This window comes from Halichoerus grypus, chromosome 9 (genome assembly GCF_964656455.1).
Source record: "Halichoerus grypus chromosome 9, mHalGry1.hap1.1, whole genome shotgun sequence".
Lineage (NCBI taxonomy): Eukaryota > Metazoa > Chordata > Mammalia > Carnivora > Phocidae > Halichoerus > Halichoerus grypus.
In genome coordinates, this window is record NC_135720.1 from 135,309,914 (window position 1) to 135,336,344 (window position 26,431).

The 26,431-nt window shown below is 42.4% G+C and overlaps 1 protein-coding gene and 1 long non-coding RNA gene across 5 annotated transcripts in view; one reads left to right on the forward strand and one right to left on the reverse strand.

Annotated features, from left to right (window-relative positions):
* Window positions 1-26,431, forward strand: part of RNF144B (ring finger protein 144B) — a 174,185-nt gene that overhangs the window by 86,622 nt on the left and 61,132 nt on the right. Inside the window, exons 1-2 of one of the 4 annotated variants that reach the window (XM_036078118.2) lie at window positions 10,464-10,877; window positions 22,568-22,769. In XM_036078118.2, the coding sequence (XP_035934011.1) occupies window positions 22,605-22,769 (165 nt within the window). In that variant the 5' untranslated portion in view covers window positions 10,464-10,877; window positions 22,568-22,604. The other 3 variants (XM_078055731.1, XM_036078120.2, XM_036078119.2) reach the window with 3 other exon arrangements.
* On the reverse strand, window positions 10,010-10,618 carry LOC144379116 (uncharacterized). The gene is made up of 2 exons (XR_013441421.1): window positions 10,480-10,618; window positions 10,010-10,092 (listed from the first exon to the last, which is right to left on the reverse strand). It is a non-coding gene; the product is annotated as an uncharacterized LOC144379116 (long non-coding RNA).

Below are 26,431 nucleotides of genomic sequence, written 5' to 3' on the forward strand. Positions count from 1 at the left end.
TACCTCAATATCATAAAAGCCATCTATGAAAAACCCACAGCAAATATCATTCTTAGTGGGGAAAAACTGAGAGCTTTCCCCCTAAGGTCGGGAACACAGCAGGGAGGTCCACTATCACCACTGCTATTCAACATAGTATTAGAAGCCCTAGCCACAACAATCAGACAACAAAAAGAAATAAAAGGCATCCAAATCGGCAAAGAAGTCGTCAAACTCTCACTCTTTGCAGATGACAGGATACTTTATGTGGAAAACCCAAAAGACTCCACCCCAAAACTGCTAGAACTCATACAGGAATTCAGTCAAGTGGCAGGATATAAAATCAATGCACAGAAGTCAGTGGCATTCCTATACACCAACAACAAGACAGAAGAAAGAGAAATTAAGGAGTCGATCCCATTTACAACTGCACCCAAAACCATAACATACCTAGGAATAAATCTAACCAAAGAGGCAAAGAATCCGTACTCAGAAAACTATAAAATACTCATGAAAGAAATTGAGGAATACACAAAGAAATGGAAAAACGTTCCATGCTCATGGATTGGAAGAACAAATACTGTGAAGATGTCAATGCTACCTAGAGCAATCGACACATTCAATGCAATCCCCATCAAAATACCATCCACTTTTTTCAAAGAAAAGGAACAAATAATCCTAAAATTTGTATGGAACCAGAAAAGACCCCGAATAGGCAGAGGAATGTTGAAAAAGAAAAGCAAAGCAGGCGGCATCACAATTCCGGACTTCCAGCTCTACTACAAAGCTGTCATCATCAAGACAGTATGGTACTGGCACAAAAACAGACACATAGATCAATGGAACAGAATAGAGAGCCCAGAAATGGACCCTCAACTCTATGGTCAACTAATCTTCGACAGAGCAGGAAAGAATGTCCAATGGAAAAAAGACAGTCTCTTCAACAAATGGTGTTGGGAAAATTGGACAGCCACATGCAAAAGAATGAAACTGGAACATTTCCTTACACCACACACAAAAATAGACTCAAAAAAGGTTGAAAGACCTAAATGTGAGACAGGAGTCCATCAAAATCCTAAAGGAGAACACAGGCAGCAACCTCTTCAACCTCAGCTGCAGCAACTTCTTCCTAGAAACGTCGGCAAAGGCAAGGGAAGCAAGGGCAAAAATGAACTACTGGGATTTCATCAAGATAAAAAGCTTTTGCACAGCAAAAGAAACAGTCAACAAAACCAAAAAACAACCAACAGAATGGGAGAAGATATTTGCAAATGACATATCAGATAAAGGGCTAGTATCCAAAATCTGTAAAGAACTTCTGAAACTCAACACCCAAAGAACAAAGAATCCAATCAAGAAATGGGCAGAAGACATGAACAGACATTTTTCCAAAGAAGACATCCAAATGGCCAATAGACACATGAAAAAGTGCTCAACATAGCTCAGCATCAGGGAAATCCAAATCAAAACCTCAATGAGATACCACCTCACACCAGTCAGAATGGCTAAAATGAACAAGTCAGGAAATGACAGATGTTGGCGGGGATGCGGAGAAAGGGGAACCCTCCTGCACTGTTGGTGGGAATGCAAGCTGGTGCAGCCACTCTGGAAAACAGTATGGAGGTTCCTCAAAAAGTTGAAAATAGAGCTACCATACGATCCAGCAATTGCACTACTGGGTATTTACCCCAAAGATACAAATGTAGGGATCTGAAGGGGTACATGCACTCCGATGTTTATAGCAGCAATGTCCACAATAGCCAAACTATGGAAAGAGCCAAGATGTCCATCAACAGATGAACGGATAAAGAAGACATAGTGTATATATATATATATATATATATATATATATATATATATATATACACACACACACATACATATATATATATACACACATACATATATATATATATACACACATATATGTATATATATACAATGGAATATTATGCAGCCATCAAAAGGAATGAAATCTTGCCATTTGCAACGACGTGTATAGAACTGGAGGGTGTTATGCTGAGCGAAATAAGTCAATCGGAGAAAGACATGTATCATATGACCTCACTGATATGAGGAATTCTTAATCTCAGGAAACAAACTGAGGGTTGCTGGAGTGGTGGGGGGTGGGAGGGATGGGGTGGCTGGGTGATAGATATTGGGGAGGGTATGTGCTATGGTGAGTGCTGTGAATTGTGCAAGACTGTTGAATCACAGATCTTTACCTCTGAAACAAATAATACATTATATGTTAAAAAAAAAAAAGATAGCAGGAGGGGAAGAATGAAGGGGGGGAATCGGAGGGGGGAGACAAACCATGAGAGACGATGGACTCTGAAAAACAAACTGAGGGTTCTAGAGGGGAGGTGGGTGGGAGGATGGGTTAGCCTGGTGATGGGTATTAAAGAGGGCATGTTTGGCACGGAGCACTGGGTGTTATACACAAACAATGAATCATGGAACCCTACATCAAAAACTAATGATGTAATGTATGGTGATTAACGTAACATAATAATAAAAAAAAAAAAGAAAGAAAAAAAAAATAAACCAAGACATCAGCTTTGTTTGGAAAAAGTGTTTGTAAAATATATTTCAGGCAAAGTGTTAATATCTATAATTTAAAAAGAGCTCTTACAAATGGACAGGAAAAAATATAAACTATTCTAAAGCAAAATGGACAAAGAATATGAATAAATAATTCACAGATCTGAGATAAATGGTGTGTGTGTGTGTGTGTGCACGTGCTTAAATGAGCACAGAGAAAAATGCTTACAAGACACATAGGCTGTTAACTTTAGCACATGGTGAGTGAGGGGCTGATGTGGGAAGTGAAAACCAGGCTATGACACACTTCTTTTTTTTCTTCTTTTTATTAACATATAATGTATTATTTGTTTCAGGGGTACAGGTCTGTGATTCATCAGTCTTACACAATTCACAGTGCTCACCATAGCACATACCCTCCCCAGTGTCCATCACCCAGCCACCCCACCCCTCCCCACCCTCCACTCCAGCAACCCTCAGTTTGTCTCCTGAGATTAAGAGTCTCTTATGGTTTGTCTCCCTCTCTGGTTTCATCTTGTTTCATTTTTTCCCCTCCCTTCCCCTATGATCCTCTGCCTTGTTTCTCAAATTCCACATATCAGTGAGAACATATGATAATTGTCTTTCTCTGATTAACTTATCTCACTTAGCCTAATACCCTCTAGTTCCATCCATGTCATTGCAAATGGCAAGATTTCATTTTTTGATGGCTGCGTAGTATTCCATGTGTATATATATATATTTACCACATCTTCTTTATCCATTCATCTGTCAGTGGACATCTGGGCTCTTTCCACAGTTTGGCTATTGTGGACGTTGCTGCTATAAACATTGGAGAGCAGGTATCCCTTCAAATCACTATGCTTATATCCTTTGGATAAATACCTAGTAATTTAATTGCTGGGTCATAAGGTAGCTCTATTTTCAACTTTTTAAGGAACATCCATACTGTTTTCCAAAGTGGCTGCACCAGCTCGCATTCCTGCCAACATTGTAGGAGGGTTCCCCTTTCTCCACATCCTTGCCAACATCTGTCGTTTCCTGACTTGTTCATTTTAGCCATTCTATGACTGGTGTGAGGTGGTATCTCATTGAGGTTTTGATTTGGATTTCCCTGATGCCGAGTGATGTTGAGCACTTTTTCATGTGTCTGTTGGCCATTGGATGTCTTCTCTGCAGAAATGTCTGTTCATGTATGATACACTTCTGACAGACCACCAAGGAAGATAGAAATAATTTGAGCACTTGCTAGGTGCCATAGTTGAGGAATAAAGAGAAAGCGAGTGAGAAGAGGAAGGAAAGACCTATGCATCTGAGGAGAAAGGACTCTGGGCAGTCAATTATTTTCTCCACCACTGGCCTTACAAGATTGTTAATTACCTGCAACTAGGTGGCACAGTGACTTCTGCGAGATAAGTAGAGGTAAGTGGGTCAGGCATAATGTGGAAAAGGGCACTTTGCAAAGACATGTCACGTGACCGCAATTTTTACTTAAACTGATCTTCATATATTTGCTAATCTAGGATTCCTCTCTAGAGGCCAAGGGGAATGAGAAGGATCCACTTAAGGAACACTGATTTGTAAGAAGGATCTCCCAGATTCCATTCTGTTGGCGATGCAAGCATTGTTGCACAGTCTGTGGTTTTTGCTACAATTGTTAATCCGTAGCAAAGTCCTTGAGACGCTCCTCCTGAGGACCATACCATGGCATGTGCTAAGGAAGGTCTGGAGGACTTCAGGGGTAAGGTGAGGGTGTGGAAAGGAAATAGGCTTCCCAAGTGTAGGGGAGACTTTTCTGTTGCATGATACAGAAGAGGATCCCTCCCTCTCAAGGTACCTGCATTTCTCAATCCAGCTTCCATCTAGCCGCGGCTTCCACGCCCTTCATTTGGTTTCTTTGATCTGTTGCAGATGATAGTATTTGTTAGTTCTATCTGGCTTCTGGTTTCACTGGGGACTTTATGATTCACTATTTTGTAGGAAGAGGATATAGGGCAACCAATGGGCACAATGTCTGGGATGATGATGTATGGGAACATTGTTTAGGGATTTTCTTTTCATTGATTGTCTGATATGCAGGAATTTGTAGGAGGTGTTAATATTAGTAGAAGGATTAATGCAATCCTTGCAAATAAAACGATTCTGAAGACTATTTCGTTGGACTTTCTAGTGGAGAATCTTTTTTTAAGAAAAAGATTTTATTTATTTGAGGAGAACATGAGCAGGGGGAGGGGGAGAGGGACAAGCAAACTCCCCGCTGAGCAGGGAGCAGGACACGGGGCTCCATCCCAGAACCCTGAGATCATGACCTGAGCCAAAGTCAGACACTTAACTGACTGAGCCACCCAGGTGCCCCTCTAGTGGAGAATCTGAAGTCAGGGTTAATGCAGTCATTTTTTCTGCAGTTCAGTGATGAACAAGAATGCTGAATCCCATTTTTTCATTGGCCCATAACCCTGGCTCGCTAGTGGTGTTATATGTGGGATATTCAGAGTCTTGAACAACTGAATCCTTCGGAGTCTTGCTCTCCGGTTAAGCTCTCTATCTCGAATCACAGTGGGTTCTTATGTGGCGTAATGGCAATGACAGCATGGGATTATTCAGGTCAAGTTTTTCTTTTGGGGGCTCAGTTGGTTTTGACTTGCTCTGGGAGATGTTCAGATGCTCTCGTATGGTTGAAATAGAACCGCATGACATGTCTCCAGCTTTTTGAAAACTTTTGTTGTCAAGTCTGAGATAATTGGATGACTGTCATGTCATCCCGAGCGTATCTTGGGAATGGTTTCTATCACATTCTTTCGGTAATGTTCTTAAGTCTTATTTTGTATTGTGTCTTACTCTTAGTTCTGTGCTTAATACCCTCAATAAATGTTGACTGAATATATACATGAGCACCATTAGATGCACCAGGAAAGTGCAAACGAAGTTATAGCTGTTTGGAAAGGAGAAATGACCAAATTGGCAGCGGCAGAACACTGTGACCTTTGTCTTACTTCTTTTCCCATGCACAGGATGACAGTTTATTGCAGAAGCTGGTTTCCCAATACTGTGTTCTTTCGTCTGATTTTTTGAAACTGAGCAAACCTTTTTCTTTAATTTAGGTTTTAGTGCAGGATGTAATTAAAATGTCACGTGTAAGGTATGTGTTACTAATTTACCTACTGAGGCATATTAGAAGAGTAATTTCCACTGCCTAAGAATGAATCTTGATTTAAAAAAAAGATTTTATTTATTTGAGAGAGAGAGAGAGTGAGCGAGAGAACAGGAGCGGGGGGAGGAGCAGAGGGAGAGTGAGAAGCAGATTCTCTGCCGAGCAGGGAACCCGAAGCTGGGCTCCATCCTGGGACTCCCAGGTCATGACCTGAGCCGAAGGCAGACCCTTAACTAACGGAGCCACCCAGGTGCCCCTTGATTTTTCTTTATATTAAAGAGAACAGTTTTGAAAAGAAGAAATTCCACCTGATTCTCTTCTTATGTAGGACCTCTGCATTTTATAACATATATCTATTATATACTACATAAAATATGGTATGTATTATTATGTAGTAGCTTATACGTACATGTTGAGAAAGCTAGTAATTCTATTTCTATATTTATTTTTGGCCTCCTATGTAGCGAAAACTTTGAGTATGCTTTGGATTTATTTTGGTTTTGCTCTTATATGACTTTAGGTATATCACAAGTTAATAGAATTCCTGTTACAGTTTGGATTACTTACTGTTAATGTGAAGATTTGGTTTGGCTTTTCTTTAGGAAGGTCTATAATTCAGATTAGGGAATGATTCTCCATTATGAATATCAGCATGACTACAGTCTCAGGTGGACATTTTGTAGTATCATGTCTGTTATTGCTCAGGAAAAATGCTGTTATAGATTGTAGTTGGCTGGATTTTATTTCTCAGTCTAAGATATCAAATATTACATTTATTTTTGCAGTCTAAAAGAAGCAGTTCCTTCTTAGGTTTATTTGAGGGCTCCCATTTACCTACCCTTTAAATACTGGGGTTCCTTTGGGTTCTCTTTTCTTCCTTTCTTTTTTTTTCTCTAAGTAGGCTCCACACCCAGCGTGGAGTCCAACACGGGGCTTGAAATCACGACCCCGAGATCAAGACCTGCACTGAGATCAAAAGTCAGATGCTTAACTGACTGAGCCACCCAGGCGCCCCTGTGTTCTTTTTTCTGATTCCTTTCTTTCCGCTTCCCATTTCCCTTCCTTAGATGAGTAACAGTGACTGAGTTCTTACTGTGTATTAGGACAGGGCCATGCTATACAGCTGAGCAGGTTGCGTACTGCACAATTCCAGGAGGTGACGTTCACTGACCAACCCCAAAGACTTGGGTAGTGTCCTCAGGCACCGCACTAGCTACTTTACAAACCTCTTGTTTACCCTTACAACAGCCTATGAGATGAATATCATCATTCCTATTTCATAGACGAGAAAACTGAGTTTGGGGTATGTTAAAACTTGTTTAAGGTTACACAGTAATGAGTGGGCAATAGAGTTTGTATGGGTCCAAAGCCATTGCTTCTCTCTACAGCATGCTACCTTTTGTGGGTGATCTCAGCTCCTGGTGAGCTCATCCGTGATCACCACCTAAATGATGTTAATTCCTAAAAGACTCTCCACCTCAGATCTCTTTATTGATGGCCGATGAGACAAGTCTTCCAGAATGTCCCAGAGGCACCGCAGATTCTAAAGAATTCAAATTGAATCATCACTTTCCATATGACTCCTTCTCCTCTATTCCCACTCTCAGTTCGTGGCTCCTCCCTCGCTCCCTCACCTCCCACATCCAATCAGATACCAGGACCCATCCCTTCTGTTTCTCGAATCTCTCTCCATTTGTCGCCTTCCTTTCTAGGCCAGTTGTCACTACATGGTTCAGGCCCTCATTCTCTGATGCTGAATGCCTCTGCTCTGACTCATGACAAGCACCACCTAGGTGCTTGCACTGACTGTTGCATCAGGCTCACTCTCCTCTCTCCTCCTTCCCCACGTGGCTGCTTGAAGACTCAGCTTCAAGTCACTTTCTCAGGGAAGCCTTTCTTTTTTACCAGCCCCTTTCCTTTAGCTGAATTGCTCTCCTCTGTGCTCCCATAGAGCATCATGTTTACCATTTCACTCATCATAGAACACTGATCATTGATTTTCTTGTCTGACTCCTTCCCTGGACTAAGAGCTCTTTGAGGACAGGAATCACATCCAATTTATCTTTGTCTTTTTAGCATCTAAAAAGCCACAAACTGAGCTTGTCTGGGAGGGAGATCAAGAGATACTCGAGGGGCGCCTGGCTGGCTCAGTTGGTGAAATGTCTGCCTTTGCCTCAGGTCATGATCTTGGGGTTCTGGGATCAAGCCCTGCGTCAGGCTCCCTGCTCAGCGGGGAGTCTGCTTCTTCCTCTCCCTCTGGCCCCCACCCAGCCCTCCGCTCTTGCTCTCTCTCTCTCTCAAATGAATAAAAAAAATGCTCAAGAGAATGAATGAATGCACACTGTGGACACATTAGGCAGATCTGAAAGAGTTTTGATGTGTATAGCTTTGTAATGTAGCCTGAAATGAGGAACCGTGATCCCTCCAGCTTTGTTCTTTCGTAAGACCGCTTTGGCTATCAGGGGTCTTTTGTGCTTCCATACCACATTTTAAGATTGTAAGTTCTATTTCTATGACAATTGCCATTGGAATTTTGATAGGATTGCATCGAATCTGTAGATTGCTCTGGGTAGCATGGGCATTCTAAAAATGTTCATTCTTCCAGTCCATGAGCACAGAACATCTTTCCATTCCTTGCACCTTCAAGTTTCTTTCATCAGTATCTTATAGTTTCAGTGTACAGAGCTTTCGCCTCCTTGGTTATACTTATTCCTTGGTATTTTATTCTGGATCTGAAAGAGTTGTTCACATACTACTATAGTGTTCTATGTGTTTACTTAGTCCTATTAAAATTTTAATGTAATTTCTATTAACTTGCATAGTGAAAATAATTGATGCTGATGTTATTTAGTTATACAATTTTTTTCCTTTCTCTTTGCCTAACATATGTTTTCACAGCAGCAGCTTCTTCCCTTATCCTGTTGACAAAAGATTATAACTTAATTGCATGATAATTTAAAACGTGGATTCTGCGTTGAACTTTGGTCTAAGGTGCCAAAGTTTTGTATTGACAGTAATGAATAAACTAATCTCTTCGAAGGTGCTTTATCTTTCCTCTTTCCTGTCCATCAATAGTGGCCACTACATTAAGAAAATACCTTGAGGTTGATTCTCTTATTTTTATTTATTTTTTTAAATAAAGATTTTATTTATTTATTTGACACAGAGAGAGAGCACAAGCAGGGGGAGTGGGAGAGGGAGAGGGAGAAGCAGGCTCCCCGCAGAGCAGGGAACCCAATGCAGGACTCGATCCCAGGACCCTGGGATCATGACCTGAGCTGAAGGCAGACGCTTAACCAACTGAGCCACCCAGGTGCCCTTTATTTATTTATTTAATTTTTAAAAAGATTTTATTTATTTGAGAGAGAGAGGGTGAGAGAGCACGAGCTGGGTGAGCAGCAGAGGGAGAAGCAGACTCCCTGCTAAGCAGGGAGCCCAACACAGGGCTCGATCCCAGAGGCTTAACGAACTGAGCCACCCAGGCGCCCCAGAGTTGATTATATTAGAATCTAAGCTACTGTTAAGTTTGAAGCTAGACTCCTTGGGGGTGGTTATTAACATGTACCTTTTCACTTAACACAATTCAGGTCTCATTCCAGCTCTGCCCTATCTGGTTCCAGCCTACCACTGGACATCAGGTTCCTTGTCTTTAAGATTAGGCATTTGGACTAAACTAGCCAGAACAACTTTTCAGTCTCAAATATCCTCTGATTCTATTCCTTTCGGTTCCTCCCTACTGTGCGCTTGTTCTCTTACTTTCCTTGCCTGCCTCCTCTCCACCCCCGCAATGGACTGGTCCAGGCCTGGCCTACCATCAGCACAATGTGTTCTTCAAGTACTTGGCTTTGACCTGGAGGTTTTCTTGAACATGGAGGGCTGAGAAGCAGCAGACTTGTGTTGTCTGGAATGGTGCCCACTGCCCCCTACTTCACTGGCATGCTCAGATTCCCCCCACAAAGGACGAGGGAGCCCCTTCCTTTCAGGAAGCACATTCCTGACTGACATGTGCAAAAGTAGAGTGAGGTTGCAGAGTAGGCACGGGAGGACTCCTGTGTCAGAGCAGTGCCATTTCTAAATTGCAGTGATTCAACAGATTTGGGACTGTGATTGGGACCTGGGAAGGGGGGGCAGCAGGTGGGGGGAGTGAGTTGGTTTTATCATCTGTTTTAAACATCACACACATGAAGTGTCCAAGGTTTTGGAGTGAGGAAGGCACATCATAGCATACCCTACAGCTTCTGGATTATTGTGTGACCTTTTCTCGAACTGAATACAACCGGCTAGGTTACGGGGGGGTTCCCACATACATTTGTTGAGAAAGCACTTCAAGCAAAATCACTGTGTCATCAAGGTGTGCCTTTATCTGAGGAGGTGAACCAAGACGGTCCTGCTTTGATTTGCCCGCGTTCTCATTTTGTCTGTAGACGCAAAAGGACAAATCAGGTACAAGGTGTTTCTGATGAGACGTGCCTGGGAAGTGTTTCTATAAAAACAGTGTTCTGCCAGGGTGGGAAGGCAGGATGGGGGGCGGGGGGGGGTCCTCAGAAGTGGGAGAGAGAGGGAAAGGTGTCCTAGCGGGAGACGTGCAGACAAGCAACAAGCCTTGAAGGCCGAGAGGTGCAGCGTCCCGGTCTGGGCAGGATGAAGGACACTAAGGGCGGCCGCGGGACACCCTGCCCCGGATTCGGGCGGCAGCCGTCCCAGAAGGGCGGGAGGGAGCGGCGCTGAGCGGTGCGGCGAGCGCGGGAGGGCGGGGGGCGGGCGCGCCGCTGCCCGGGGCTCGGACGGGGTTCAAAGACCATCACCTGCGGCGGGAGTGCGACCCACATGGGAAGTAGGAAGTGCCGCGCCTGAGCTTCCTGTATAAATCAGCGCGCGGCTCCCGGCGCCGCTGCCGGCGAGCTGCGCCCCACGCTCCGCGGGGCTCGGGCCGGCGCGGCCGCTCGCCGGGGCAGCGTGCGCTTGTCGGGCCTCCTCCTCCTCGTCGTCGTCGTCCTCCTCCTCCCCCTCCCCTTCCTCCCCCTGCCGCCCGCCCCCGGGGCTGGGCGGCCGAGTCCCGCCGCAGTCCTGCGGAGCGCCGAGCGGCCGGCTGCAGAGCGCGGAGCACCGGGGCGAGAATGACACGAACCCGCCTCCGCGGCGCGCGCGGCGGCGGCTGCTGAGAAGCCCGGCGGCGCCCGGACCCACGGGGCCCTCCTGCCAGGTAGGTTCGGCGAGCTCTCGGAACGCCGCCCGCAGGGCAAGGCAGGCTGGGTGCTGGACTAGGAAGAGGAAAAACAGAGAAAAAGAGCGACTAGAGACTATGATTCCCTGGTTCGGAGCTTTCTTTCCTGCCTCCAGTGCTTAAACCGGACAGCGTGGAATTCATTCCGAATGCCTTAAACACCTGTTAGCTTTTAAAAATAGACGCCTCGGTCAAGGTAAAGAGAAACTAATGTCGCACAAAACGGTCTCTGCAGAATGTACTGATTGGCAAATTCAAGAGGAGATCAGACCTCCCTGTGTCTTTCTTGAGGGGACACCAAAAGTTGGCGTCATCTCAGACGCTTACCTTCTGTGACTTTGGAAATGCACAGCGCAATGTTGACGTACATAGATAGGCATAAGCCGGGATCTTGGCCATACACGATCGTATTTTGTCAGGTAATTGCTGATAACACAGAGTGAAGCTCTCATCCTATACTGCTGTTCTCAAGTTTAAGTTAAAATGAAACTGATTGCGTTTCAGCAGAGAAGAGGTATCTTGAGCTGACTTCTATCAGGGCACCTTTTTGCTTTTCTTATTAGTTTCAGGGATTCTGCTGTGAGTCTACTCCTGATGCATATACGTCTCACATTCAGATTTCTCAGAAATGAATTCTCCTGCCTGGGAAAATGTCCTCTTTCTTGCTGCCACTATTGTGTGGCACTTTATTTCTTGCTGCTGAACAGTCTTACTAAACATTAGCTGGGGGTCCCCATAGGACTGTCTGTGTTTCTGTAATGTGGCATTTCTGGATGTTTATTTGAACACTGCAAGGTCTGAATTATAGAACAATGTATCTAACATTTCTGAAGCAGCAGATTAGTGGTGGTAGTGGTGGTGGTGGTGGTGGGGGTGTCCTAGGCCCAGAAGCAAAATAAGTGAACTTAGAGATGACTCAGTTCTTACGGTGTGGGTAGGAGGCCAAAGGAACCCAGCCAGTCTTCACTGAGTTGCTGGCTAATTAAAGTATCTGGCTGTTGCAGTTTTCATGGGATGAGCCTCCTGGTCCCTTTCACATCCCACTGCTTTGTGGGTCCCTCCTTCTCCAGACTCTGTCCTCCCTTCCCTTATGAACGGAGCCTTAGTCCTGTTCATAAGTAGTGGCCCCTTAAGTATTTCTGAGACTCTCTTGAGGAAGAGGTGGAGGGGGCAAGAAAGATCTATGTAGCAGACCCACGGGCCACACTGAGATAATTGTGTTAAATCCAAGGCCACGTTGTCACACACCTCCTGTTTTTACCCTTGCACACCTGCGACTGGTCTTTTTTTCTTTGTGGTGGACACACACGTGGAAAAATAGGAAAGAGAAAAACCCTTCCGTTTCTAAAGTAGCCTCTGACTAATTGAAACTGTCTTGATGAGTAAACAGATACAAGGTAACTGTGTATAGAGAATGTTAAGTATAAAGAAGATGTCAGAGTAGCAGAATCGGGCTGCTTGACTTTTTATTTAAAACAAACAGAAGAAAACATACCTCCTTCCTCCAAAAAACAAAAAACAAACAAACAAAAAACAACCCCAACGAATCACCCTAGATAACTTTCTCCCGCACTACTGTGCTGGAAGTGAGGTGTGAGTGTGGTCAAACACTGTCCATTTACCCAGAGTTTTACAAATATTTACAGCCATCCATGCCAAATATCTTTGCGCTGAGCCCCACAGAACATTCTCAGCATTCAAAAGCTCCATTCTCATGAATGGCTTCAGTTCACTGGCAATTTAAAGGCATCCAGGCTTCCAAACTAGGTCAGTTTAAGACACGTCGTTTTGTGTGTGTGTGTGTGTGTGTTTTTTTTAATAATTAGTTTTTCGGTCTCCCAGATTGTGAACCAGGTTTTCTGAGGCAAACTTGACAGCAGAGAGAAAAGTTATGCTCTGTCTAAAAAGAAAAAAAGCTTATTTCATCTATATAATAACCATTTAGCTTCCTGAAAACGAACTTTCTCTTCAACAGTATGAGTCCTTTTAATCTGAGAAAGTATATTTAAATGTTTGTTTTTGAGAAGCAGTTTTAATATTTTAGGTATTTAGGAACATTTATTAGGACACCAGAGTCATTGCTCCGTGGTGTTTCTGCGAATTCTGGCTTCCGTGTTTCCCCTGGCCTTGACTTACAACATCACTTTCTCGTTGAGTGAGGTTCTTCGTGTTTGAAATCACCAGTTTGAGGTAGAGGTCAGGAATCATGCTGAACCCAGATGTTGGTGGAGGAACAAAGTCCAAATAGTTTTGGGACTAAACCTGCTTTGTGCAACTGATTATTTTGGATATGGGGAAGGAGCCAAGATGCCACACAAATCATGCTTTCCACCTTGAGCTTGGGGGAGTAGGCATCTGCAGCCATTGCTCCTGAGTCCTAAGACTTTGTTTTCCAGATATGCCCACCTGAATTTATAGAAGCTCCTTAGCTGTTGCAAATTATCAATATTTTTAGACTTTGAATTGCTGGAAGGGAATGCACATGAGAGTCAGGCCTTTAATATTCTCTCTCCTCCATGCGCTTGGAAAGAAATTATCCACTGTGGGATCGAGTGACTACTGACTGTTTGCCAGGTGTGGGCTAGATGCTGAACATGGAAAGATGGATAAGATACGCCCTCTGTCCTGAAGGAATTGGTATAAGCTTGGAAATGACATTGTTCTGGAGTGGCAGTTTTGTTGTTTTGTGTTTTTTTTAAAGATTTTATTTATTTATTTGACATAGACAGCGAGAGAGGGAACACAGCAGGGGGAGTGGGAAAGGGAGAAGCAGGCTTCCCGCGGAGCAGGGAGCCTGATGTGGGGCTCGATCCCAGGACCCTGGGATCATGACCTGAGCCAAAGGCAGACGCTTAACGACTGAGTCACCCAGGCGCCCTGGAGTGGCAGTTTTTAATTCGTGTTGTTTTACCTGAGTATGTTAGAGGTTTTTCATCTTGACTTTTTTTTTTTTTTTTTTGGATACTGTTTCCCATATGTCATCCAAGCATTAAGTAACTTGAAGGGGCATAACAGCACCAAAGTTAACTTATTTAATTATTTAAATTTTAATTTGCTTGTTCACCTTTAGGTATATGTGGGAGGTCTTGTACTAATGTTCTATTTTTATTAACTTTGGCATTTGCTTTTGCTCGGTCGATGTGTACTTCTAAACTCAATGCATCACACTGCAGTTTTAACAACACGGAAGACTAATATAATACATTAAAGAGAGAAGTGACCAATGTTTTTGCAACACAGAATGAGAAACTTCTCGTATGTGACAAGACCTCCATCCTTGAACTGAAAAACACAACGACTTCGGTGAAATAGACTTCTCTTATTCACAGCTGGAGAGATTGCAGATCACATGGCTTGTAGCATCTGTTAAAGAACATACTCTGAAAGCCGTGTCTTACTGGTTTCCAGTTCCTCTGCAGTCATGAGTTTGAGTCCCAGGCCTTTAATCAACTGGTTCTTTGTCTTTGGGGGGAGATAGAACAAGACATCTCTCATTTGTCTCTTTGCTGGACTTATGGCTGAAGCTATAAACCCACAAATTGTCCTGTGTATTATTATATATAAAACTATCTGTTAACAATCTCCTGCACTACTTTACTCTTTGTAAGCTGGGACTGGGTTTAACTACCTTTACATCCCTAGCATCTAACATGCAGAATTCAGTTCTTCGTGGGTTGACTCGGTTTCCTGCATTATTGATTTTTTTTAAGAAACCAATTTGGCAAAGGCATACAAAAATACACATGCTGCCCCTTGTTTAGCGTGGGATGGAAGGGAGTCCTCTCCCAAACCAGTTTTAAATTTGTTTCTAATTAAAATTTCCGTATGAAACTTTTAACTTTCACAAGGCAGGGTAATATATACATGTGTTTTTATTCACTTGGAGAAAACATTTTGATTTAGCTATTTGTGCTTTAGCCACTATAGCTTCCTGGTAATGTGTTGACCCAAGAAATCAGCCCATCTCTTGCTCTATGGGGCTTTCTGAAATAACACTTCTCCTTGCCCTGTTAATTACATCATTGTCTGACCTGCCTTTAAGTGGCGTTCCTTCCTGCTTCTGAGCTTTGTTGTTATGCCAGGCAGGGGGAGGAAAATTATTCAGCAGGGCTGTATGAATAATTGTGGGAGGCAGGGGAACCATTGATTAAAAAATGGGGTTGGGCAGGGCACAGTGGAGTCGAGGAGGGAGTTACCATGATGAATGTGAAATTACAATGCCAAAAATATCATTGAGCTCTTATTCTCATGTTCATTCCTACCTTCTTTGATAAGTTTTTATTGTTGGAAAAGCCGGGAATTTCTCCTCCTGGGCCTTTCCCTATAGTGGCAATGAGAACATGGAAAGAAGGCAAGAAAAAAGAAATGTACGTTTTAGAAGGATCAGCATTTTGCACATGTTAAAATTTGCCATCCCAGATGCCTGTACTCTGTAGGACTTAGAGAATTAGCTTTTCACAATGTCATCCACTTCGTTGGCCATTATGTCCACAAATCTTTCCATATATTTCTCCTATATATTTTGTAGGAAAAAAAATAGAAAAATTAGATCTTATCATTCTCACCATAAAAAAAATTGTAAGTGTCTGAGGTGGTGGATGTGTTAACTAACCTTATCATGGTAATCATTTTGAAACATGTATAGACAGATATGAATATACCCACACATATGTATGATCATTACATTGTATCCCTTAAACTTACACAACGTTGTATATCAATTATATCTCAATAAAGCTGGAAGAAAATTAGATCTTATTAATAGCTGTACCAGACTTTATACATAACCTAATTTCAAATAGCAAAGAGACTGTTTAGAAACAATACTTGCTAATGTTTAAGAAGCTCCTCCTAGGAGATTATGCTAAGTGAAATAAGTCAAGCAGAGAAAGTCAATTTTCATATGGTTTCACTTATTTGTGGAACATAAGGAATAGCATGGAGGACATTAGGAGAAGGAAGGGAAAAATGAAGGGGGGGGAATCGGAGGGAGAGACAAACCATGAGAGACTATGGACTCTGAGAAACAAACTGAGGGTTTTAGAGGGGAGGGGGGTAGGGGGATGGGTTAGCCCGGTGATGGGTATTAAGGAGGGCACGTACTGCATGGAGCATTGGGTGTTATATGAAAACAATGAATCGTGGATCACTACATCAAAAACTAATGATGTATGGTGACTAACATAACATAATAAAATTAAAAACAAAACAAAACAAAACAAACAAACAAAAAAAGAAGCTCCTCCTAATGGAGTGTCTGTCCTTTTTACCTGCGTGATAGTTAATAGGGATATATTTGCACGTCAGTTCCATTTTTAGAAGATAGCAGTTTCCATGTTACACATTTATAGTCTTATTTCCATCCTGCTAACTGTTGAGATGAAGATGTTAAAGCTAAGGAATTACAGACCGAAGTATTTTTTCATTTCCTGGTTTCCTCTGAATGAGGCCGAGAAGCAGGGGGGAAGAATACCGAGATCCCCTTTCCTAGCACATGAGGCACAATGGTAAACAGTCGTCTTCAACAATACTGCGAACTCACAAGGCCCGAGGAGGTGAATATTTACTTCCATCACATCTAAGAATTAAGTATTTCTTAGATTTGTTTATACTAGAGAATAGTGTCTAATCTATTTTTTGCAAATAATGATAAAGCGTCCTTTATGTGATGCCAGGCATCTACTCATTGGCCTTGAGAATTATTCTTTTAAAAAACAATTAAAGAGATACAAAATATTTCTGTTTTTCTGATATTACTGGATTTGTATTGGTTCCTCTAGACCTTGAATGACCAGAGTGGGTCAAAGATGCAAGCAGAGAGGAGAACCACAGCACTGGCCACTATGGAGGTCTACCATAAGTCCTTGCCTCACCAAACACTAATACTCACTGTTCTGGCTGCTGTACCAGCCAGCTGGTCTACCTTCCATTCCAGACTGTATTTAGGGTAGAACTACAGCAAATGGCTATTGGCTGATGATGGCCAGCACTTCTAGACTCAGTCAGTACTATTTGAGTCATTAATAGCTTCTGTTAAGGACATGAACTAGCAGCGAAATAAATAATTGTATTGGGCAGAAGTGCCAAGGTCAACACGATACTAATTTTCAGATTTTGCTGAGTAGAATCTGGTTGCCTGAGATGTCCTTCTCAGTTGGTATTGGGAGAGCTTTCCTAACAAGGCAGAGATGGAATCTCTGGATTGCTGTATCTTTCTACTCTGTTAGAGTATTGGCTTCCTGAGAAAATCTCTCCATTATAAAGGCAACACTTCAGCTTTACCTTCCCCAGCACCTACCCTTCTTGAAAACCTTTCCTTTTGTTAGCCCTCCCTGAGTCATGCATTCATATCTTTTATTCCAGCTACCTCACAGGAATGACTCAGTGTCCTACATGGGCAAGTAAACATTTTGAGAGTATTCATGTGTCTCTTCTGTTTTATGCCTTGTTCTTGAGTAAATCTTAGACTTTCATAGCATAGTTTAGAATTAAGGCCTCAGCACAGATCAACTGGATTTTTACATAAATATTCTGTTACATCGGTAATATCCAGTTGATTCATTTTGTCCACTTTCTCCTTCCCTTGGTCTCCTTAATGGTGCTTTATCCATTTATCTAAATTTTACAGTTTTTGCTGAATGGTGTAAAAATTCCTGGACAACTAGGTAAGTATCCTGGTGAAACATTATCCCTTCCAACTGCATTATCTTTTTGTGCAATGAAATAATTGCCGTGATTTTGGGTAGTGAAACAGACGTAAACTGCATTAGTTAAAAATACTTCAAATGTTGGCTCTCCAACCCTCTGCATTTTTGGAGCAGATTGCTTTTTCAGGCTGCCAGCGGAATATGAAAATTCCTTATACATCCTGTGCTTCCAGGATAGTTTGTGAGGTATTCCTTTCCTTGGCAATTCTAACGAAAACACATGAGGGGAAAAGTGACTTTTCTGTTCTTTCCTATCAGATAGTACTAGCTTCTCACATAATGAACACTTTATAGTACGGAGACAGTCAGGGTAGGTAGAACTGCTGGTTCCCCTTTCTTGGTAATTTGGTGCAAAATCAGATGTTTTAGAGGGGCTTTCTTTGCTTGCATGCCCCAACCCATCTGCCCTGTTACATGGCTGCTTATATTTAAGCAAGTGATACTTATGGGTGAAGTCCGCTCTCACTGCCCCTCACCCCCAACCCTGCCCCAACTTTAAAAAGTTCAAACCTAAAGGCAGCTGTCCGTTGTTTTTTTTTTCTCCCCCAATATACCCCTTGTGTGCTCTGCCAAAATTCTTTTCTCATTGGGTTCTTGACACCCAATAAGAGGCTCGGTCACATTTGTAATAATTATAAATGCAGTTATAATTGTTACTATTTTAAAACAAGTGGGGGGGTGGGGTGGTGTGGAACATTCAAGTCCCTTTCTTATTTTAGGTAAAACATGAGGTATGAGGCAGAACAAGTTGGGCAAGCTAGTGAGAAGGAATTACCGGCTCTCTGGACGGGAAGACTTTTCTTGGAACCTGGAGGGGAGTGGGTGTGGATTGTCCATGTACCTGTGAAGATGTAGTCCTGTGAAAGGTTCAGGAGCTGGAGGGGTGTGGTCACCTTCCTCTGGACACCCCCTCTGAGGTTCACGCCATGTGCTCGTGGTTTGGGTGGGCTGGTGAGTTTCTACTATTGGTGGTTCCATGTCAGAGACGGAGGAATCCCAATAAGACATAAATGGAAGACCGCTAGGACACCTGGGAGCCATTCACCAACATCTTGAGGGAGAGAACTTCAGGATTCTCCTGATGATTGCTTGAAGAACTCTATATGTAATGAATCAATGGGAAAAGGATTTCCTTTTTTTTTTTTTTTTAAGATTTTATTTATTTGTGAGAGAGCGAGCGAGCGAGAGAGAGAGCATGAGCAGGAGGAGCGGCAGGCAAAGGGAGAAGCAGACTCCCCGATCCCAGGACCCTGGGATCATGACCTGAGCCAAAGGCAGATGCTTAACTGACTGAGCCACCTAGGTGTCCCCGGGGAAAGGATTTTTTGTTTGATGCTCTTTTTTTTTTTCTCTATGAAGCCTCCCTGTATGCCATTCATTTTTAAAACATTCATTATTGATTTTGCCCAGAGTGAAAAACCAAGAAGCTGGTTTCCAACTGTCCCTGGCAACGCCACCAGCTTCCATGATGGTGCCTGGGAGGCTGCTGAGGCAGAGGTCCAGGGGACCTGGCCCAGTGCTCCCGGTACTGCTTCCACCAACACTGGGCCACCTTATCTCCTTGCCATGGTGGCAGTTTACTTAAGACTGTGTTTTTGTAGAATTCCATTGCTTGACAAATGTTTGAATGCCATCACTTTAGGGAATTGCTGTTTATGACGCCCGGAAAAATAAATCACTTCTTTTTGAAGAATCATTTTGGATTGCTCACATCTCAAAGAGATGAAATATGTGACCTCCTTCCTCTGTCTCAGTCACAAGCACTGCCTTGTTTGGAATGCTTGGAATTTTTGTCGCTGTGGTTTTAACAAGACAGGTCTCTGCTTTGGAAAAGGCTTTTCTCATAAAAATATTTTTATATATAACATATATTTTAAAAAGTTGTGTATATATATTAAACTACTTTATTGAGGTATGATTGACGGACAAGAAACTGTACATATTTAATGTAGACAACTTGATGAGTGAGAAGATAAATATACGCCTGGGGAACAGCATAATGCCTCTATTTAACAATGCTATATTGTATACTGAAACATTTGCTAAGAGGGTAGATCTTATGTGAAGTGTTCTTACCACAAATACACACACACAAGTAATAATAAATAAAGGGGGCAGGAGGAAACTTTTGGAGGTGATAGATATTTTTATATTTTTATAACTTTGATTTGTAACTCACAAAGTAAGGAGTGAGCACTTAATGTGTATATGGCGAGAGATAAGATTATGTTTCAGATGGTCACGATGAACACAGTTTCTATTTCTGCCTTCAAAAGACTATTGCTAAGAGATAATCTAAGAAGGAGTCAATTATGTCTTCGTTTCTCAAGTGTTACATGTCTCTTTCTAAAAAATAAGATCGAGGCAACTGGCTGGCTCGGTAGCGCACGCAACTCTTGTTCTTGGGGTCATGAGTTCGAACCTCACATTGGGGGTAGAGATTACATTAAAAAATTAAAAAATAAAAAATAATATAGGTTGAGACTGTCAGAAATAATTGACTTTGTTGAAGAATACCTAGATCTCCTGTTAGATTGGAACAACAGGATTTACCTATTCATAACCGCTTCCTCCAAATGGGCTCTTTGTGTAATTGACATTTGTGGTGTTGGGTGGTTCGGCCTGTGTCATTCCCGTCTTCCCTCCTCAGGAAGCATTTACTGGCCGCGTTTCTTCTTCTTCCTCCTTCCTCCTTCCTCCTCCTTCCTCCTTCTTCCTCCTTCCTCCTTCCTCCTTCTTTCTTCTTTTCCCCTTCTTCTTCCTTCTTCTTCTTCCTCCTTCCCCCCCTCTTCTAAAATTGTATTAAGTTTTAACATTTTAATTCCAGTATAGTTAAAATACAGTGTCTTGGAGAAGCAAACAGGTGATAGTTGTCTGTGCATAAACCGGGAAGAGGAGAGAGGCAAAATCACTCATTTTTACTCCTAATTGACCCTAAAGAGAGATTTTTTTTTTAACTTCAAAACACAGAATTTGATAGGCATGTTGATTTGCTCTTGGATGAGAGCTCATTAATAGTTAATCAAATAAGAACACCATGTCTTGAACCTTATTGGGCCTTTCCCAAGAAATATTATGGAAGCCAATCATTGGTTAGCTTCCTATTCAAATTTATTTTTAATCCAGTCTACTACTACTCAGGGAGTAGGTGAAAAACTTTGAATATTTCAGGTTAGTAGAGTTAGTAACTATTGATTCTTTCTGGTATGACATTAAGATAGTGCAGTTAGATCTCATAGATATTTTTTTCCTTCTATCTAATCCAATTTGTTTTGCCCTCCCTTGATTTTGTACTTTTGTACCTATACGTTGAGATGTAAGCCACTGTGGGGCTATGTAACAAATGCCAAACATGTAATTTCTTTTGCCCAAAAATGGGGACAGAAAGAGTCTGGTTCTGGTAGGGGGAGAGGCTGTTTACAATGATTTCTGTGGCCAAATTTATTAGAATTGGCCACAGTCTTTTAAAATAGTAAGAACTTTAGGATTTTGCTTCTCTTTAATTAGGACATGGAATTTCTTGATATGATCCAAACTATAGATTATTTTCACAATTATTTTACCTCTTTTAAAGATCATCTGAATAAAAACAAGTGGAAAGGCTTCAGCTCTACTTTTTATTTTTCATTGTAGAAAAATCCTTTCTATAGTCATGCCATGTTTGGAGATAGATTTCACTCTGTACAGTTTCAGTGACCTTATGGTACTTGTAGTCATGGGCTTTTTGTCTCTTTCTCTCTTTTTTATCGCTCTCTCCTTACCCCTTCCTCCTTTCTCTCTCCCTGTTCCATCCCTCCATGTAATATCCGCTTGTGAGGCAGCTATGACATAATGGACCAGGCACTGGGCTTGGTCTCAGAAGATGGAGGTTTGAATTTTGCTCTGCTATATCCAAGCTCTGAGAACTTTGGCAGATTATTTAACTTCTTAGGACCTCAATTCATCTATAAAATGAAGGAAATAATCCTCATGGTTGCAAAAGTTGAAATGAAATGACGTATGTGAAGGAACACAATTAACACTGATGCCCTGTTGAAAAAAAAATTATTGGTATAAAATATACATAACATTAAAACTTACCCTTTCAATCATTTTAAGTGTGTAATTTGGTGGCCTGAAGCACACTCACAGTCTTGTGCACCCAGCACACTATCCATTTGCAGAACTTTGTCATCATTCCAAACAGAAAGTCTGTACCAATGAAATGGTAACTCTGTTTCCCCCATCCCAGCCGCACCTTTCTACTTTCTTTCTCTATGAATTCGACTTGCTAGGTACCTCACATTGATGGAATCACACAATATTTGCCCTTTTGGGTCTGGCTTATTTCACTTAGCATAACGTCTTCAAGATTCATCCATACTGTAGTGTGTGTCAGAGTCTCATTCCCTTTTAAGGCTGAATACTAATCCATTGGATGTTTATATCACATTTTGTTTATCCATTCATCTCTTGATGGGCATTTGGATAGTTTCCACCTCTTGGCTGTTGTGAACAATGGTGCTAGGATCCTGGGTGTGCAAGTATGTGTTTGCATCCCGGTTTCAGTTCTCTTGGGTGTACACCGAGAAGTAGAATTGTTGGATCATATGGTAATTCCTTGTTTAATTTTTTTGAGTGACATCCTATTTTCAAGTGTCTCTCTCTCTCTCTCTCTTTTTTAAATCTGTTGGATTGTAGCGATGCAACTCCTAAATGATGTGTTTGTTCCCTGTGGTCTTTTCATTCCTGTAATTTACACAAGAGGAGGCAGGATGGTGAGGTTGTAAATGTCAGGACGCCAGGAGCACCTTGCCAAGGTGCCAAGCTCTGGAGCCCACAGTTCTCAGAAAGGCCTTTGCTGTGTGCCTAGACAGCGTGGAAGGTGAAGGTTTGCCCTGGTGGGGCCCAAATGTGTTGAATGAATATAATATTCAGCTGTATGAATGACTATAATATTTTCTGCTTTGGACCTTCCCGTAGGGATTGAGGAGACCTGAAGAACGCCGAGGACAGGCTGATGGGCTCAGGTGGCGGGTTCCAGTATCTCACCATGAGCACTGAAAATCCGACGGCAGGAGACTTGGCTCCAGCTCCCCTTGTCACTTGCAAGCTCTGCCTATGCGAACAGTCCCTGGACAAGATGACCACACTCCAGGAATGCCGCTGTCTCTTCTGCACAGCTGTGAGTTTTCCTTGATGCCCTCATCGTGAGCGTGAGAAAATACAGAGGGGGGGAGCACTGTGAAAGGACAGGACCGGCTTCCGTGGCTTTCTGAGAAGCCAGGGTTTGCGACAACAGCCTTCTGTTTTGGAGAGTGCTTCCACCTTTGGATCTGTCTCCAAGTAGTATCTTGAGTGGTAAATCTGGTATTTACTGGTTTTGAGGCAAAGGATAATGTATGTGTGAAATTTAATTATTGGTTAAATAAGCAGAATCTGTTCTTCAAGGACTAGGCAAGGAACAAAATAGAAATATTTCTAACATGTCTTAGTTAACTACCATCTGTGAGGCATTTTGAATGATGGAGAAAGCAGGTAGCAATTTATTGAATTTTCTTGCATAGACTTGCTCATCTTCTACAAAGCACATGAGATTAACTCTTTGACTTTGTCATATCTTCTTTTTTTTTTTTTTTTCTATTTTCCCAATATGCCGGATGGTACTTATTTGTCATAAACAAGAGAAGCCTGTAGATCTCTAGGGGTGGGCTTGTCTCTTTTATTCTGACACTTGATATCAATGTCTGTGACCCTGATCACACGGATCCCTGAAGGTTGGTTGGTTAAGGTGTGAAGATAGGAAACAGGCTGATAGATTCAAAGTGGCTGCTAGAAGCATGAACCCAGGTGGTCTTATTCAAATTTTCATTTATTCAAACATCTTTTGAGCTCCTACCATGTACCAGGGACTCTGTTGGATGTTGGGAATATAGCAGTGAATGAGATGCTTCCCACAGGGAAGATGGACACATTGAAGGAGCCATTCAAGTTTAGTGAAATCAGGGGAAGCTCGATGTACCAAAGGAACTCTCACCCACGTGGGGGTGGGAGGGACATCCTGGTGGCAGTGATCTCTGAGCTGAGGCTTTAAATAAGAGTTGCAAACGGATGCTCGTGGACCGCGTCTGGGCTCAACACATTTTTGTTTGGATCCCCAGTTGGGGTATTTCATGAGAAAATGAAAAAGTGGTAAGATAGAGCTACTCTGGGCCTATATTGATAGGTCCAGAAATAGATGATCTTAAAATTTATTTATTTAAGATTTCTTTTTATTTATTTTAAAGAGAGAAAGCGAACAAGCACGCAGGTGGGGAGAGGGTCAGAGGGAGAGAACCCCAAGCAGACTCCACGCCCAGCACAGAGCCCGACACAGGGCTCAATGCCACGACCCATGACAGCATGCCCTGAGCTGAAACCAAGAGTCGGATGCTCAACCGACTGAGCCACCCAGGCGTCCCTCCTCTGTTTATATTACCTGCCTCTCTCCTGTTTGTATTTGCATCAACTATACTTTTAAACTGAAGATGGATTAAGACTCATGCAGGATGCCTGCTGGGATCTCAGCATGGCAGAGGCCTGATGCCTGAGTTACAATATTTAACATTTATCTTTGCTTTGGTGGGCCTTATATGGGCAGACTGTTAATATTTATTATACAAAAAGTATAATAATCACCAGACAAAGGTGGGTTTAATGCCCTGACTTGAGAAGGAAATTGAATTGTTCAGTTACAGTGACCAGTGCTTACATCAAGGGGAGCAAGGAGAAAGGAATCGTTAAGGAAGTAGAATCATTTATCAAGAGGTATGTTTACTAAGCATACTTTAAAAAAAAAAACAAACAGATAACAAGTTAAGGTGAAATAAATTTTGCTCCATCTCTTTCCACTTAGTTAATTTAATCAACACGACATGTTCTCAAGCTTGTGTATATCAATTAAAAATTTTTTTTGGATTAAGGATTAGGATAAGGAAAAGCCTTGGGATGATTTTTAGGTAAAAGGAAAGTGACTAAAATCCTTCCCTCAGGTTTCCAATTCTGAGATCCAAAGATGACAGCGAGTAGTATTGTTTATCCATTTGATCATTTGGTCCCCACTGAGCCGTACCATGCCCCAGGAACTGTTCTAGGCACTGGGATTTAGCAGTTTAAGAAACAAAACCCAGCAGAGATCCTTGCTCTTAGGAGATTGCATTCGATCAAAGGCAGTTGCATAATAAACAACAAACATAATAAATGGGCGAGTTATACAGGGTTGGGTAATAGGGCTTTGGGAAGAAGCAGAGCAGGGCTAGGGAGGTGGAGCTCAGGTCGGAGATGTTGCATTTCTCGGGTGTCAGGCCAAGGCCTCGCTGACATCTGTGCTGTTCATCCTCTTCTCGTCAGCCTGTGTTGCTTAAGGAAGTGACCTTGTCACCCAGGGGTGGCTTCAGTTTCCTTTGGTTTTGCTTTGCTGCCGAGGGCCGTGCCTCCGAAGGGATTATTTCTCTGACTTTCTCACCTATGTTTCGGATCCTTGCCTAATCCTTGAAACAAATGAGTCAGAAGCAACGCTTGGTTAAAGGCAGGATGGAAATTTTTGTCTCGGGGTGACTGATGTTGAAAAAGCAGGATCTGGAATTGAGTTTTTGCAACGAGACTAAGCAGTTCAGGATACCAGTTTGTGCACCGGCGTCTCTCACACACACACAGACAGACGCAGACGTGGTATCTGATCCTGTCACAAGCATTGTTGCAAGAGCTCTTAGTTCCCAGTTAAAAACACCACAACGGCTTCTCAGTTCTCCTTTGGCAATTTGACGGTAGGCGTTAGGACAATTAGATTATTCTGTCATCTGCGATCATAGTTCCTCATTGTTGGGGAGGGAGGGCTCCAAACCAGAACGTCAGATGGCTTGGTATTTTTGATATCCCTCCAAGTCTGGAACTTTTTGTGCCTATAAACATTAACCTTCCCTGGCTTCCTGATACCCCATTCCCTGTGATCTACCAAAACAGTAAGCTGCATGTACTTGATTACATTAGTGTCTGTAAATTTGCAGTTGGCATCAGACTCACCTGAAATACTACTCTAACTTTTCATTGTTTAGACCTTTTATTTCTTCTTTTAAAAAGCTATTAAAGGATGTGTCTGATCCCCCAGATTTTATTTTGCACTTAAATATTAGGTATTAAATATTGATATTAAAGATACCAAGTGTGTTTTGTGTTTTCAAGGCTGAAAATAAATTTGTGACTTTGTTTTTTGAAGATTTTATATATTTATTTGAGAGAGAGAGAGATGGAGACAGCATGAGCAGAGGGGAGGGGCAGAGGTAGAGGGAGAAACAGACTCCCCACTGAGCAGGGAGCCCCGACTCAGGGGCTTGATGCCAGGACCGTGAGATCATGCCCTGAGCCAAAGGCAGACAATTAACCGACTGAGCCACCCAGGGGCCCCTTGTGACATTTTTTAATAGGGCATATACTACTAATATCCAGCTTTAAATATGATTGGATGACATCTCCTAATTATTGGCTGGGAAAGACATCTTTTGCATTCTGTGTCTTTAAAATAGTTTTGCTGAGATAGTTCTCCCTCCCCTCCTCATTAGGAGGGTGACCAAATGGAATGGTCCTCCTGCTGGATCCAGTATACTTTCATAGATTTATTATTTTTTTTTAAAGATTTTATTTATTTATTTGACAGAGACACAGCGAGAGAGGGAACACAAGCAGGGGGAGTGGGAGAGGGAGAAGCAGGCTTCCCACTGAGCAGGGAGCCCTATGTGGGGCTTGATCCCAGGACCCTGGGATCATGACCTGAGCCGAAGGCAGACGCTTAATGACCGAGCCACCCAGGTG